The following is a 14717-nucleotide window of genomic DNA, read 5'->3' as shown; positions in this document are numbered from 1 at the left end:
GTCGTGTGCCCGTCCCGCGTGCCCTGGACGAAGTGGCAGCCGCCACCAGCACACAACACTGCGGCTGTAGTCACCATGCTGATGGCTGTTTAGGGCTGTGCTCCTGCCGCGGCATCTGCATCGAGCTCAAGCTTGCCCCTTGGACTTTTGAGGATGCCATGTTGAAAATTGGGCGTGTTGGCTGCAATGATACAAAGCACGTCGTGCGAGCTGCCACACTGCCACGTGACTGCCACACTGCCACACTGCCACACTGCCGCGCTCCACGCTGCCACGCTGCTTCTGGGCAGACTCCATGTTTGGGCTGCCCTCGCCTTCGTCATCGCCCACAGCACACAGGCATCGTTGCGCGCTGTCGAGTCCAACACAGCCCCGGACTCCCCACGCGCCGTCTGCGGCCACTCTCCTTGTCGACGCTCACCACGCTGTATACACTCCTCGTCGCTCTCTCCACTCCTCCACTTCCCCCAGGCCCCCTTTCCAGCCAGCTTGCAACCCCTCGGCCGGCTTACGCCTCTCCACCATGGCCTCCCTCAACACCTCCACCAATGGCATCAACATCAAGCGCAGCTACCAGTCCATTGTCGACGCTCCGAAGCCGTCCGGAGCTTCCGCCAGCTCTCCTACGTACGGTCAATGGGCTCTGTTTACCGTCACTGCCCCGCTAGTCAGCGCTTTCCAGAACGATGGTGGAAAGGAGAGTGTGCTGAAGGTAGAATCCGTCGCAGGTTAGCCATACAAACCAGGAGCGGCACTGCAAAATGCTGATCCACTTACAGAGGGCGAGCTTTCTGATCTAATCGAGGATTTCAACGACGGCCGAATCCAGTTTGCCTTCGTCAAAGTCAAGGACCCAAACACATCCCTTCCCAAGTCTGTCCTGATTGCCTGGGTACGCATCCTTGCTCCTCTTGTCCTGGAACACGGCTAATTGTAATCCGAATCCCAGTGCGGCGCAGGTGTGCCTGAACGCACCAAGGGCTACTTCGGCAGCCACCTAGGCGTTGTCTCCAAGCTTTTACATGTAAGACCGAAGCAATTTTATCTAAAGACCACAATTCTGAGATCGTCAAGGGATATCACGTTCAAGTTACTGCCCGATCAGACAGCGACCTCACCCCCGAAGGAATCGTGCAAAAGGTCTCGGATGCCTCGGGCTCCAAATATGCTGGAGGGCCGGCCATCAGCTCCGGAGGTCCACCGCCACCCGTTTCCTCGAAGCCAGTATTCACACCCTCGCAGAGTGGAGCTGGCGGACGTGGTTTCAATCCACTAGGCGCGCGAGCTGCACCAAAGGACACCAACGTGGATGCAGACGGCTGGGGCTCGGATGCGCCTCCGGTTACGAGGTCGCAGTTGGAAAAGGTGGAATCGGCATACAAACCCACCAAAGCCAACATATCCGACCTCACATCCCAGAAACAGGCACCATCGAGGTTTAGCGCCCCCCAGCCCAGCCATGATGAGAGTGATGTTGTAAGAGGAGGCTATCAGCCAGTTGGAAAGGTCGATATTGCTGCCCTGCGTCGTCAGGCAAAAGAGAAAGAAGATCTCAGGCCTGCGCCAGTGAAGGGAGCTTATGAGCCGGTCGGGAAAGTTGATATTGCAGCCATCCGCGCTAGGGCCCAAGCGCCATCGGACGCAGCGTCATCCCCTTCGAATCTCTCCCCTGCTATTACTGGAGCCTCTGGTCGAAGTGAGGAAAGCGATGCGCCCAAGTCGCTGGCAGACCGGTCCGCTGCTTTCAAACAATCCGAGAGGTTGACCTCGCTGCCAAAGCCTAAAGTCGCAAACAAATTTGGTGGATCGAGTACCTTCACAGGCACCAAAGCTTCCGCTCCGACACCGTTTGGAGCGAAACCAGCACCTGCTGCCCCTGTAGGAACTGCCAGCCGTACTTTCGCTGACGAGGGCGGAAAGACTCCGGCTCAACTGTGGGCTGAAAAGAAGGCTCGCCAAGGTGGAGCTCCCTCTGCGCCCTCTCCAGGTATTGGAGGACCTGCATCACCATTGGCTGGCCAATTATCTGGGCAAAAGAGCGGTGGTGGTGGGTGGCACAGCGGTTATTCTGGGAAATCGTGGGCGCCCGTTCAAACCACCCGCACTGGTCAATCCGCGGGGAGCAATTCTCTCAGTCAGCAAAACACTGGAGTCGTCTCAGCCAGCAACACCGGACAAGAGCACACACCAGAGGAGCCATCGTCTCCCGCCGGAGGGGTCAGTTCCATCCGTGACCGCTTCAAGGGAGCGGCTCCAATGGGCGCTCCCACTACACGAGCGGCTCCAGAACCAGAACCAGAAGCACACGCAATGCCACCACCAATGGACTTCTCCAGCAAACCCAACGCTGGCCGCGGCATCCCAATCCCAGGCCTGCCCTCCCGTCCTTCCCACCAGGAGATCCCAGCGGAACAACACCAAGCCATCCCATCTCCCCCCCGTCACATCCGCACCCCGTCCCCTGAATTCGAGGAGCCAGAAGGCTCCCCCATCCGCATCGCCATGCCCGTCGCGCGCGGTGCCTCCCCTGAACCCCTGTCCGCACCAGAAGAGCGCTTCTCGCCTCCCCCAATGCCCACCCACTCGCTCCAAAAAGCCGCCTCGGCCTCCCGCGACAGCCCCGCCGAACCCAAAGTCGAGTCGCACGACCCCGCCCGCGCCGCCGGCATTGCGGTCGCCGCCGCCGCTGGCATTGGTGCGGGCGTTGGTGTCGCCGCCGCCGTGGCCGCGCACAGCGAGTCCCACGGCGGCAAGCGCGCTCTCGTCCAGTACGACTACGAGAAGGCGGAGGACAACGAGCTCGAGCTGCGCGAGGGCGAGTACGTCACCAACATTGAGTTTGTGGATGAGGATTGGTGGATGGGACAGAATAGGGCGGGCGAGACGGGGCTGTTTCCTAGCAACTATGTTGAGCTGGTTGGGGATGATGGGGTGGAAGAGGAGGCGCAAGCACCGCCGCAGCCTGCAAGAGCGGTGCAAGAGGAGGAAGAGGAACATGCGCCAGCCCCGCCGGCTGGCCATGGTGCGGGGCCCACGGCGACGGCGCTGTATGATTATGAGGCTGCGGAGGATAATGAGCTAAGCTTTCCCGATGGAGCGACGATTACGGGTGTGGTAAGTTGCAGTCCTGTTCCTTCTGTTCCCTGCGAGCGAATGCTAATTACTCGCTATAGGAGTTCCCAGACGAAGACTGGTGGCTCGGCCATTACGGCGGGAAGTCGGGTCTCTTCCCGGCCAACTATGTACAGCTGGATGAGTAGTAGAGCAGTTCAGTTTCTAGAGTAGCTGGCAAGGGACGGAGGTGTGTGGAGAACTTAGTGCGTCATGTGACTAAAAAGCAATTCCTCTTCTGCATGCAAACGGGCGGCTTTTTGAGATGCTTTACGCGTGCGGTAAGGAGGGACGGGCTTGTAGGAGTGCGATTTGGGGGGATAGAGTAGGTGAGAGACCGAACTGAGTCATGCTTGAAATGTCACATTGGGTCACGTGCTGCCCGTTTCGTATCCCCTCCCACCCCCGCAGTGAGATTCCTGGGTGCCCATCCTTTTGTTCATGCAGTAGAGCCTAGGTTCCCGTTTAGCTCCCTAGCTCTAAGCCAGCTGGGCCACCTCTGACAGTGGCATCGAGCGCGCAAAAGGGGAAGCGTCCACCCGCAGTGCTATCACCGCGTACCTATCCTCACGCTCACGCAGTCGAGATCAGGTTGCCTTTTATCCGGATAGCTCCACCGTACCTGGGCCACTCCACTCCAGACAGCCGTGTCGAGCGAGCAAGAGTGGGGGCTCGAGTCGTGGTATATCCGTATTGTGCAATCCTTTCGTTCGTGCTGTGGATATCAGACTAACTTTCTTAACCAGCCTACCTACCTGATAGCGATAGTTGGGGTACTCCAGACAGTGGCATCGAGCGAGCAAAAGCGGTGAAGTTCGAAGAGGAGGAGGATCCCGGGATCTCATCTACGACGACGGCGTGAATACAACACCCCGCGCCCGCCCTGTAGTTCGATGGTTTGAAAAATGCTACGCCTACATCCCTCCTCGTCTCTTATATACGAAAAAATTCCATAACAGATTTTACGCGGACCTGTGCGTCCCAATTCCTCAAGCATCTACAGTGAGAAAGCTTCCCACTTTCTCCACTTCGCTCATCGAATCAATACTTTTTTCTGTAAAACTCAACACGCTCTGCTACAAACTAAGCTTGCTGCTAATAATACACGTCTAACTCATCTGCTAACCTTCCGCAGCGCCTCCTCTCACCATTACCAAAGCTTACACGTCGGTTCCTTGACGGGGCAATTGAACGCCTCTCTAAACGCGCGTGTGTTTGCAAGAGTACCCTACTTGGCAATTAGTCACAAATCCAGGCAGAGAATGGGGAAGTATATTTTGTACGTACCGCGACTCTCGCAAACTTGGGCGAATGCGGGTCCTGATAGATCCTCTGAATCGCTGTCCCCGTCCTCGTGAGCCCGCACCACGTGTTGCCGTAGTTGAGCATGAAGAGCTAGCATCACCTTGATTAGCCTTCCTTTCACATTACACGTAAAGCTATACGAATGGAACTCTGGGGACGAACCTGCTCTTTGGTAAAATCTAGTAGGCCCGGAAGAGTTTTGTCTGGGTTGACTTTGTCGCGCTTCTTCCACGCCGCGTACGCCGCATTCAGCCCGCCCGCATCCGCGATGTTCTCGCCCAATGTCAGGCGGCCGTTGACATGTAGTGGTTTTCCATCTGGTCCCGCAACGGTGAAGTTCGCGTATTGATCTACGAAGCACTGCGCGCGCTCTTCGAAGGCTTTGACGGTTTTGGTGTCCCACCAGTCCGAATAGTTACCGATTTCGTCGTAGTGGCGGCCGCTGCTGTCGAAGGCTGTGGATTTGTTAGTTCCTCAATCAAGTACTGTTTATGTAAACTTGGAAATAATGGCTAAGGGGGCCTACCATGTGACAGCTCGTGCCCGCTAACAGCTCCAAACGCGCCATACGACAAATACTGCGGCACCTCCGGGTCGTAGAACAGCGGAGCTTGCATTATACCAGCCGGGAATACAATCTCGTTGCCAGCGGGATTGTAGTACGCGTTGACAGTTGAAGCGGTCATGCCCCACTCGTCGCGGTCTGTCGGTTTCCCGAGTTTCGACCACTCGCGCTTGATCTCGAACTTGGCGGCGTTGCGGTTGTTCTCGAAGAAGCTTGAGTTTGTGATAGTCAGCCCAGAGTAATATTGTTTCAGCTTCTCAGGGTCCATGATATCGGGGCTCGCCGTTGGATAGCCGATCTTCTGCACGATGTTGTCGACCTTCTTCTGGCCCAGCTTCTGTACGTCTTTGCTCATCCACTCGGTCTGACCAAGTATGGTCTTGAATTGGTCTTTAATGTCGTAGATGATGCGGTCGCCGAACTCTTTCGCGGCCTTGGAGAATGCCCGCTGGACGAAGAAGCGGCTGAGTGTCCACCCTAGGGTGTCGTCCACCACTGCAATGCAGGTTCGCCAGCGGTCCGGCACGGCGTCGAGGTCTTTGCCTTGAAGCTTGTTCTTGAATTGCTTCAGAGGCTTCAAGGCATCGTCCTCGACCGATGAGGCATACGCCTGAACGGCTTTCCACATAAAGTAGCCATGTAGTGTGCCCTCTGGGATTTTATCCAAAATCTCTGATAGAGACTTCATGTACTCAGGCGACCCGACGATGATGCGTTTGGCGGTGAAGTCCGATGGACCAAGAGCGGATATGATACGGCTGACTGACAGTTGCGGGAGCAGTTCGTGGGCTTCCTCCAGAGTCCGAGGGTTGTAGTACTTGACGACACTCTCCAGGTCTTCAGGGGGTGGGGAGGCTTTGGCCAGTTCCTTTTCAAAGTCCACGATGCCATCGGTATTGGGTGTGGTAGAAAACAACGCTGACTGTTCCGTCGACAGAACGTCGGCGGATATGAGCGCAGCCGTGACTTTGGAAAGCACTTCCTTGTACTCCTTAACAACCGCTTCATCATCGTAGTATTCTTTCGAGGGGAGGCCGATGGACCTAGGGGGCGTAACGAAAATAGCAACCGAGTCAGGATCTCGATCATCGCCCTGATGAGATGTTAGATGGCAGTCTCACTGACTAGGTATGGGGAAACGAGTTGCACTCACAGAGGTGTAGAAAGAGGCCAATGCCCCAACGCCATTTCCCAGTAGCGACAAGACCGTCTCAGTGATATTCTTCCCAGATATGTCGTCTAGCAGTGACTTCAAAGAACCGACACCGGCCTTCTTGATGGTGTCTTCATCCATGCATGCGTCATAGGCGGCCTTCAGCTGTTCGAAGTTCTCCTTGTCTACCCCATTTGCAGAATAGGAGTTGACGAATACTTTGAGTGGATCATCTCCAGGATAAGGCGAATCAAGAATATGCCTAGAAAGCAACTGTCCTTCCTCGGAGAGGACACTGAGAGAAGACGCGTCGCCCTGGTCGGGACGGAGATCGTGGCGGTCACCCCATCCTCCACATATGTACTCGTAGGTGTCCTCGCAGGGGTCAAGGCTTTTGTAGTCGGGATGGAGGTTGTACAGGATCTCGGAGGCTGCGTGGACACAGCTGGCGGACAGGCATGGTGCAGTTGATGAGGGCTCGCTGGCGTAGGGAACGCCTGTTTCATATTAGCCAGCTTGATTCGCCATCGAAATGAATTCATACACACCATGCAGGAGCCCTAGCACCGTGAGTGTGACAGCAGCAGCTCCCATGAATCGTCGTGCTGCAGACCGATGCTTGTGTAGAGATGAGGGATGAGCTGGAGCTCCGGTTGTTGGCTCCGGGTATGAGGGCAGCAACAACGGCTGCTTCTCAGACGCCATGTCGGGCAGAAAGCTGGAGGGAAGTGACTGCTGGAGCTTCCAGACAGCAGTGGTAGATGAAGGGATGGACAGTGAGGCGTGCTGGAGCTAGCTATCAACACTATTGTAGGTACAAAGGTAGTGACGCACGGGAGCTTTCCCCACACCAACGCTGGGATCGCCGGCTGCCAGCCGCTTTCAACCTCATCCCATGCAGGTACATACCTTTGTAGTGCAATCGCAATACCATCTCTGTATACACATTAGACAGCACGAGACACCTCTGTACTTGGTGTGAACTCCCTCGTCTCGTGATAACCCAATGACACACCTATGCCGTTAGGCAACTTTCCAGGGTATGCTGGCCGTATTCCGCAGACTACATGGACTGTTGAGCGGCATCCCACTAAGTAGCCATACTTGATCATCCTTCCTTCCATCTCACTAGCTGCGTATACATACCGACCGACACCGGCAGATATCGACAAGTATGCTCAACGCTCTACCTGTATATTCTAATGGAGAAGATATCCCCGAATCCCGCAAAGACAATTTCAGATACCTAGGTAGTGCTGAAATGTTTGGATATATACCCTTGTAATCTGCTGCGGTAGGCGGTGCTTTTGTGTGTCACGCCCGTCTGTTGGGACTTACATCTTTCTTATTTCACTTCTCGGTTGGTGATTACAGTCACGTGCTTCCGTTCATCGTTCTTGCATAGGATTCGAGAACTCTGTGGCTTATGAGGCATATATGTCCCCTAGGTATTCCATGCATGTTAAAGTTTGGAAGTAAGCTCCATCCATGGGCAATTCCTCAGTTCTAGAAGTTTTAACGTGGCCACGTGCTCTCCAAATCTCATTAATCCTGAACGTTCAATTGAAGTTTAGCGGCTTCCCACATCTACCCTAAATCTTAGAACAGTCTGTTCTGTCAAATCTTCGACGTGGATGCGAAATAGGGAGCACGTGATCTTGCGAGGTGAGTGAAGACGGTGGAGGCGAAGCTGATGATGGAGACGCGTTCGCTGTTTTCCGTCTGGGATCTGGAGTGCCTTTGTAGGTAGCATAGGAACAAACATTTAAGATGAAGACCAGGAGCTAGACCGAGGAGATTGCGGTGCGGAATTGACAAGGGGAGCTCACAGGGTGATTGATAGGCCGTGCGATGCTTCGTTCAGAGTTGGTGAGGTACGGAACATTTGATGAATCATGATAGAGACCGAAAGAGTCTACATATCCCACATATCTTGCAAATGTGTTTTCCTGATACCTAAACGCCATCCTTACCTCTAGACGCCGACCAGAAGACCCTGGGTATACAGCCGCAACCTATGCCTCCAACTGCACCCTCTTGACCTCGACGCCTCCGTCCTCCTCCGCGTCCGTCTCCTCTCCAGCTTTCCTCTCCTCCCGACTCCTCTTCAACCCCTTCATCTTCCTCGTCTGCAAGTTTGCGAAATCCTGCTTGCCGAGATGAATCTTCCCCATCTTATCACCCACCACATCCGTCGTGATGTTCTTCTTCGTCCTCGGCTCCAAGCCCTTCGGCTTCTTCAGCGCCGTCTTCATGACCGCCTCCTCTGCTACTTGCTCGCGGCCGACGCTGAAATCGATCCTAGGACCCATCTCTTCGACTTCCACGCGGGGGACTTTCTGCCCAGAGCGGCGCGTCTTGACAAGGTACACGCGCATACGGATAATAGGCGCAGGCTCTCCAGGTATCTCATCCGATGCGGAGAAATGAATCATATACTGCAACCCTTCCACATCCACACCTGTGGCCTCGACTCCCCGGAAGAAATCTAGCAGCATGCTCTTCGCGAGCGTATACCGACTGTCCACCGGCCCCTCGAATGGGGTCCCGGAGAAGGCAAGCATTGGCTTCAAGCCGACCGCGCACTTCTTGTTCTTGAACTGGGAGATGGTGCGGAAGGTATCGGGGTCGATGTGCAGCTCGAGCATGTCGAGGACCGTGTGGGCGAAGGTGCGGATGAAGGTGAGGGTGTGGGGGCGCTTTTTTTTGTGGTGGGAGAGGACGAGATGCGAACAGTCGTTTTTAAGGGAGAGGAAGTTGAGCGAGTCAACGGATTCGAAGGGGTGGATTGGGTTGGGTTTTGTGAATTTTTTCGTGTGGGGTTTGAGGAGGGAGTTGAGGTCTAGAGATACATTAGAGTGAGGATATCGATGCGAGGGGTGTTGCATATGTACCGGTAACTGCAAGCTTCAGGATTTCGCTCGAAGAGGTGCCCTTGAGGAAGAGGCATTGCTTCACATTCTCGTGCACCTGGGGTTCGCGCTTCTCGAGGATGCGCTTCGTGCGGGCGCTCTTGGGTTTTCTGGAGGGGGCGTTAGCTGTGTGCTTGTTTTTCTGGAACTATGGTCTTACATTGTACGCAACATGGTGGCGATGTTGGTGATGCGGCGCACTCTCGCGACGGGGTTGCAGAAAGTGAAGATGCCAAGAGTTCCTCTTTTTCTCGGGCCGGCGAAACGGCATGCCGAGGAGAAGCCGCAGATGGCGGCCGAGGCGGGGCACCTGGCTCCTGGGCATTGCTCGGAGGCGGGACGGAGCACGTCAGTTCTTTTTCTAATCAATCCATCTGATCGCTTTTGCGTCTTCATCACCTCGAATAGCCCACCTTCTGCTCTCTCTTCAGCCACGTCTCCATTCGAACACTCTGCTCACTATCATAAGAGCCTCGACGATACCTACAACCGCCGCCGCTATGGCCTCCCTCAGAGAGATCCCCACCGAGGCCGACTTCGCATCAACCATCACCTCTCTCCCGCCCGCTACCGTCGCGGTGATATACTTCCACGCGCCCTGGGCTGCGCCCTGCAAGCAGATGTCCACCGTCCTCTCCACCCTCGCCTCCACATACCCCTCCTCCGCGCCCCTCGCTTTCCTCTCCCTTAATGCCGAAGAGCTCCCCGAGATCTCGGAGCAATACGACGTCACCGCGGTCCCCTACATCGTGCTACAAAAGGACGGCTCGGTTCTCGAGACCGTCTCCGGCTCCGACGCCGCAAAGGTACGGGCGGCAGTCGAGAAGTACGCTGGCGCCGGCAGCGCAGGAGAAGCCTCCAACCTCGGTCTCCCCCCGGCGCAATCAGTCACAAAGCCTGCAGCACCCACAACCCATCTCGAAACAGGCGCAACGAACGGCACAAACGGCACCAAGAACCTCGCATCATACGCGCCTTCCAACAATGACCCCAAGACTGCGCCCGAGTACAGCTCTGGCGCAAAGGAGACAAAGGAGGAGCTGTTCGCGCGCCTAGCGGAGCTGGTCAAGGCGGCGCCCGTGATGCTGTTCATGAAGGGGACGCCGTCGGCGCCGCAGTGCGGGTTTAGTCGACAGACTAGCTCGCTGCTCAGGGAGAAGGGTGTGCGGTATGGGTTCTTTAATATCCTGGCAGACGATGATGTCAGGCAGGGATTGAAAGAGTATGCAGATTGGCCGACATTTCCGCAGCTCTGGGTTGGTGGAGAGTTGGTTGGGGGGTTGGATATTGTGAGTATCCCCTCTCTTTAGCTAGTGTCAATGGCGGTGGCGCTCGTATTGAGCTGAAGCTAATGGAATGATGTGATAGGTCAAGGAGGAGTTCGAGAACGATCCTGATTTCCTCGCCGAGTATACTGTCAGTAAGCAGCGAAATACCGGAGGCCCCGCCGCACCCCAAGCTCAGGCACAGACCGCGTGAGAGGTTATCGTGAAGGGTGAGTATGCCGGGCGGTCTGACGCGATACGGTTTGATGCGATGATGCGTATACCACGTGCTGCGAGCACTAAATGAAGCAGTCATATAACAAAGGTAGGGCAAAAGCTTCAAGGGTTCTGGTGTTTGGTGACAATACTGCTTCAATCTACAAATAGAATTACTTCCAACCCGTTGGTGTGTCTTCGGTGACTCCCCTAATTTCGTCCTTTGTTCCCTTCCTTGACGTGTCTATCTTCGATTATCGTACTTTGAGCGATTCGGAAGTGTTCAAAAAGACTGTCTGTCTTCGTGACCTCTCATTCGTTTTCTCATACCTTCTTTCCTTCGCATGTCACTCTTCCATTACCGCATTCTGCGGATCCGAAGCAATCTGGAAAGCGGTCTGTCTTCATGAGATCCCGACCCTGTCCCCGTGGGCCCTTTTCTTCACGTGCCTCTCTACATTCCGCTCTCTGAGAAGCTCGCAAGCCTTCCATCATCAACTTCCCAGTCTCCGTCTCAATCTCACGTGTCTCCGTTCCATCACCTGACACTAAGCAAATCGGAGCCCTCTAAAGCATCAGCGTAACACTAAAGCTTCTTCATTCTCATCCCTTCCCACATGCCCGATTCCCACCTCATTGTTCTCAGCAAATCGGAGGCCTCGCAACCGCGAACAGCCCCTCACGCCGCTACATTCTAGGTCCCGCGCTTCGTCACACTCCCCTTCTATTCCACATGCCAAGCTATTCTTCTATCCGATTCGCCCATCCGCTCTCCTCAAGACGTCGGCGTGTAACCTCAAACCTCCCCGACTCCCACCCCGTGCCCCTTTCTCCCCGTTCCTTTCCTTTTTCTTCACATGCGAGTCTCCTTCCACTTTCCCATTCGCCCACGCAAGCCCTCCAGCCATCGTCACAGGCCTTCCCTACCCGATCCCCTTTCCTAATATCTCCGGTCCCCTCCGATAGGCCAACCCGCTCACCGCTCCATCGGCGGCACACGGAGCGAGATCGGCGGGGGTCGGAGAAACGATTCAGCCGAGGCAGGAGCTGGGAGGTATATAGGAATGGGGTCGCCCCCCGAAAGTTTGAGTTCGGCAGAGGGGGTGTTTAGGAGTGGGAAGGGGAGGAACGGAGATCGAGAACAATGGTGAAAACCTATTATGGATGGGAAGGGAGGGCTTGGCGACTTGAAAGGGGTGTTCAAGAGCTATCGTGGAGTCTTACGATGGGGAAGGGAGATGGTGTGGTGGCTGTGCCGGGGTTTGGGCTGGGTTGAGTTCCAAATCTGTGGCAGAAGATCACTATGGGGTGGAGTAGGTGGGTGGGCTCTGCGTGGGTGTTTGATCAAGAAGTATCTGTCGTTCGAGCGATGAGTTGGTCTCGCTCTGGAGTCTTGGTGGTGGGGTGGTGCTTGCATCATCAAATTTCCTTGAAGACTAGCATAGAAGGCGGTCTGTCTCTGTGTCTTTGATCGAATTCACGGATACACTACAATCATGTGGCCTGGTCCTGCTCGGGGATCTTCGACTGGTGGAGAAAATCCAATACATGAGAAGGGAAGGGCCGGGAATTGAACGCACTCTGCCGCAGTGTCACTCACCCCCAAAAGTAGGAGAAAATTTATATGGGCTGGTTGAGCTAGGTGATCTTCGATTGATGGTTCAATTTCACCAGGTAGAGGAACTCGAGCCGATGGAGTGCGTTCTGCCTCTTTACCTTATATCAAAAAACGTCGATTGCTTAGGCGATGGGCTGGTGTCACTCTGCACTCTTCGACCGGGGCATCAACTTCAATTTCTTTAACGAGAATGGACGATGGAGTGTTTTCTGCCTCCAGTTCCTTCATCGCGTCATCATACAAACATCTGATGCGCGCCGAGCTCGTTTTGGAGCCCTCGATTGGGTAATTAACACCAAGCGTCTAAGCGGTGCATGGAGTACGTTCTGCCTCGGCGCCTTTCATCAAAACTTCTAGGGAAGAAGCCATATGGGCGGTCCGGTTCTGGACTCTTCTTTGGGCCTCAACTTCAATCTCTAACCTCACGAAATAGCATAGAGTATGCTCCGCAGCTGTTTCTTTCAACATGAAAAGAAGAACGAAACCATGGTCTAGTCTCATTCTAGACGACTTGGTTAGGGCTCAGTTTCAACCGCAATCTCGTCAGCACCATGGAGTGCGTTCTGTTTCTTCGTTTTATTCAAGAGACGCGGAAACCCACTTCTTATGCGTCGGTTGAGCCCTGGATATCTCGACCATGCCATCGATTTGGCAGTTTTAGGAGCAGATTATGGAGTGTGCGCCGCCTCCGTCTTTCAACCATCTGGAGAAAGTCAATATGGGCTGGTGTCGCTCTGGGCCTCTCGGCCGAAGGCTAGTTCCCAATAAACTACAGACGTAGACACAAGAATGGAGTGCGTTTCATCTTTGCGGCTGCTATCAAATACCCCTCAATCAGAAGAAATAAGCTTTCCTCGCTCTGGGGGCTTCGGCCTGGTGCTTACAGCGACAGGCCATCAGTCTTTGCACACCCATTTACCAATGCTTGGGGTACCCCCGTAGATTTCAAAAATCTAGGCGCGATGTCAAGTTTCAAGCAGTGTAAATTAGTCTCCCTCTTGGCTAAGTGGCTACGCACTCGCTGGGCTGCTCCTCACAGTGGTGTCAAGTGTGCAAGAATGAAGCCAAGCAAGCAATGATAACTCCGTGTGCCTAGACTTGTGACCTAGTACTGTAGGTGCAAAACGTGGACGTTGGGGCTTTCTGGAATGCGATCCGCTCTGGGTTCTTGGATAAAAGTCTGTCATCTAGTAGTATGTTACCACAGAATGGACTGGCATTGCTCTGGAATCTTCGACCGGGGCTTCGAGCTCGAGTATACACACTAGGAAAATGAGCGGAACATGTCTGTCTGTGGTTCTCCGGTCCAAAGATAAAGCTAACACGTGCGCATGGCGTGGTCTCGCTCTTGGTCTTTTGGATAGGGGCGTATCTTCTTATAGCACGCTCCCATCAGCCCGATATGGGACGTGTTCCGCCTCTGGGCCCCAGACCAGAATCTGTCATCGAGAAGCAAGGGACCGAAAATTCAATGGCGGGCTTCGCTGCTTGGCTGGAGACTCAACTATAAGAGTGTGCGTCGTACCAGTATGGATCTCTGATCAAAACATTAGCTACCGTCTCTTCATGAACTGCCCTCGCGTTGGCGTCTTCAGCTACGTCCGATTTTTCTAAAGAGATGTTGGACAATTCAATGGGTGTGCTCTGTCTCTGTGTCATTCGTACACAAGAGTCTACCGGGGATTGTCATGGATTCCTCTCGTTCCGAGATTTGTGGTAGAGGTAGTGGCTTTATCTCGCAAAAGATGGATAGTCAACTTTTGATGGAGCGTGCTCCTGGTCCGAATCTCTAATCAAATACGTACAGCATCAGCCCCCATGAGTTGTTCTTGCCCTGGGGATCCTGGTACAGATGTGGCTTCATCTCTAACAAACGGCAGGAGAAACCTTGGGAGTGTATCTGCCTCGAGATTTCCGATTAAACCACGTCGTGCTGGAGAAATATGGGTTTGGTCTCGCCTTACCTTTCTAGTATAGACTGGCAGCCTCTTTATCGAAAATTATAAGAGAAAAGCCGAATGGGTTTGTCTCTGCCTCTGAATTTCCGATCAAGGAATCGTGTGCTCCCGTTTTGTGAGATACTGTCACGGGCGGCTAGTACGGAGGTGTAGAGACGAGCAGTAGGATTGTATTACAAGACGTGCTGCAAGGAGCCGGAGTACGAGGCTGCTCGCGATGCTATCTAGACGCGTCGATGGCGGAACAACGATTGTTCCTAGCGAGCACGTGACTCGAGCACGTGACCTGGGAACGTGCTAAGCTCATAGCTAGGAACGAGGCCTAGGTCCGTCACAGATACTCTCGGCCCGGGATTTTTGGTCTCAGTCAACACCCTAATATTTCAAACACAACAGATCCAGTCATCAGTACTACTCATGTGGAAAAGTTTGCGTCTTAATCTCCGATGAAAACGATGTTAGACCAGGTGTCATGGCCTGCTCTTGCTCCAGAATGTTTGTTAAGGGATGACGCTTTATCTTTAATACAGAAGAAAAAATAAAAGCGTTATAGTGTACATTCCGTTTCTGGGCCATCAGTCATGACTTTCCCTACAATCTAACATATGGACTAC

General features: G+C 54.2%; 4 protein-coding genes across 4 annotated transcripts; 2 read left to right on the top strand and 2 right to left on the bottom strand.

Moving 5' to 3' along the window:
* Positions 1-323: 323 nt before the first annotated feature.
* Positions 324-3496, top strand: BDZ99DRAFT_510977 (uncharacterized protein). Its single transcript, XM_033724511.1, has 5 exons — positions 324-728; positions 780-892; positions 950-1024; positions 1075-3114; positions 3174-3496. Exons 1-5 carry the CDS (start codon positions 524-526, stop codon positions 3258-3260), a joined length of 2520 nt encoding a protein of 839 aa, XP_033573076.1. The 5' UTR covers positions 324-523; the 3' UTR covers positions 3261-3496.
* A 765-nt stretch (positions 3497-4261) lies between these two features.
* Positions 4262-6839, bottom strand: BDZ99DRAFT_480098 (endothelin-converting enzyme; the record flags this gene model as incomplete). The annotated part of the gene is made up of 6 exons (XM_033722313.1): positions 4262-4339; positions 4399-4506; positions 4579-4871; positions 4943-6074; positions 6135-6631; positions 6683-6839. The coding sequence occupies 6 exons, from the start codon at positions 6837-6839 to the stop codon at positions 4262-4264; spliced, it is 2265 nt and encodes a 754-aa protein (XP_033573075.1).
* Positions 6840-8149: 1310 nt separating this feature from the next.
* Positions 8150-9220, bottom strand: BDZ99DRAFT_480097 (Brix-domain-containing protein; the record flags this gene model as incomplete). Its single annotated transcript, XM_033722312.1, has 3 exons — positions 8150-8976; positions 9029-9156; positions 9207-9220. The coding sequence occupies 3 exons, from the start codon at positions 9218-9220 to the stop codon at positions 8150-8152; spliced, it is 969 nt and encodes a 322-aa protein (XP_033573074.1).
* Positions 9221-9418: 198 nt separating this feature from the next.
* BDZ99DRAFT_423570 (monothiol glutaredoxin-like protein-4) lies at positions 9419-10950 on the top strand. Its single transcript, XM_033717034.1, has 2 exons — positions 9419-10335; positions 10415-10950. The coding sequence occupies exons 1-2, from the start codon at positions 9547-9549 to the stop codon at positions 10523-10525; spliced, it is 900 nt and encodes a 299-aa protein (XP_033573073.1). The 5' UTR covers positions 9419-9546; the 3' UTR covers positions 10526-10950.
* Positions 10951-14717: the final 3767 nt, after the last annotated feature.

The sequence above is a fragment of the Mytilinidion resinicola genome (genome assembly GCF_010093595.1).
Source record: "Mytilinidion resinicola strain CBS 304.34 unplaced genomic scaffold BDZ99scaffold_17, whole genome shotgun sequence".
Taxonomy (NCBI): domain Eukaryota; kingdom Fungi; phylum Ascomycota; class Dothideomycetes; order Mytilinidiales; family Mytilinidiaceae; genus Mytilinidion; species Mytilinidion resinicola.
Note: the sequence above shows the minus strand (reverse complement) of the source record. Positions and strands in the feature narration are given on the sequence as shown.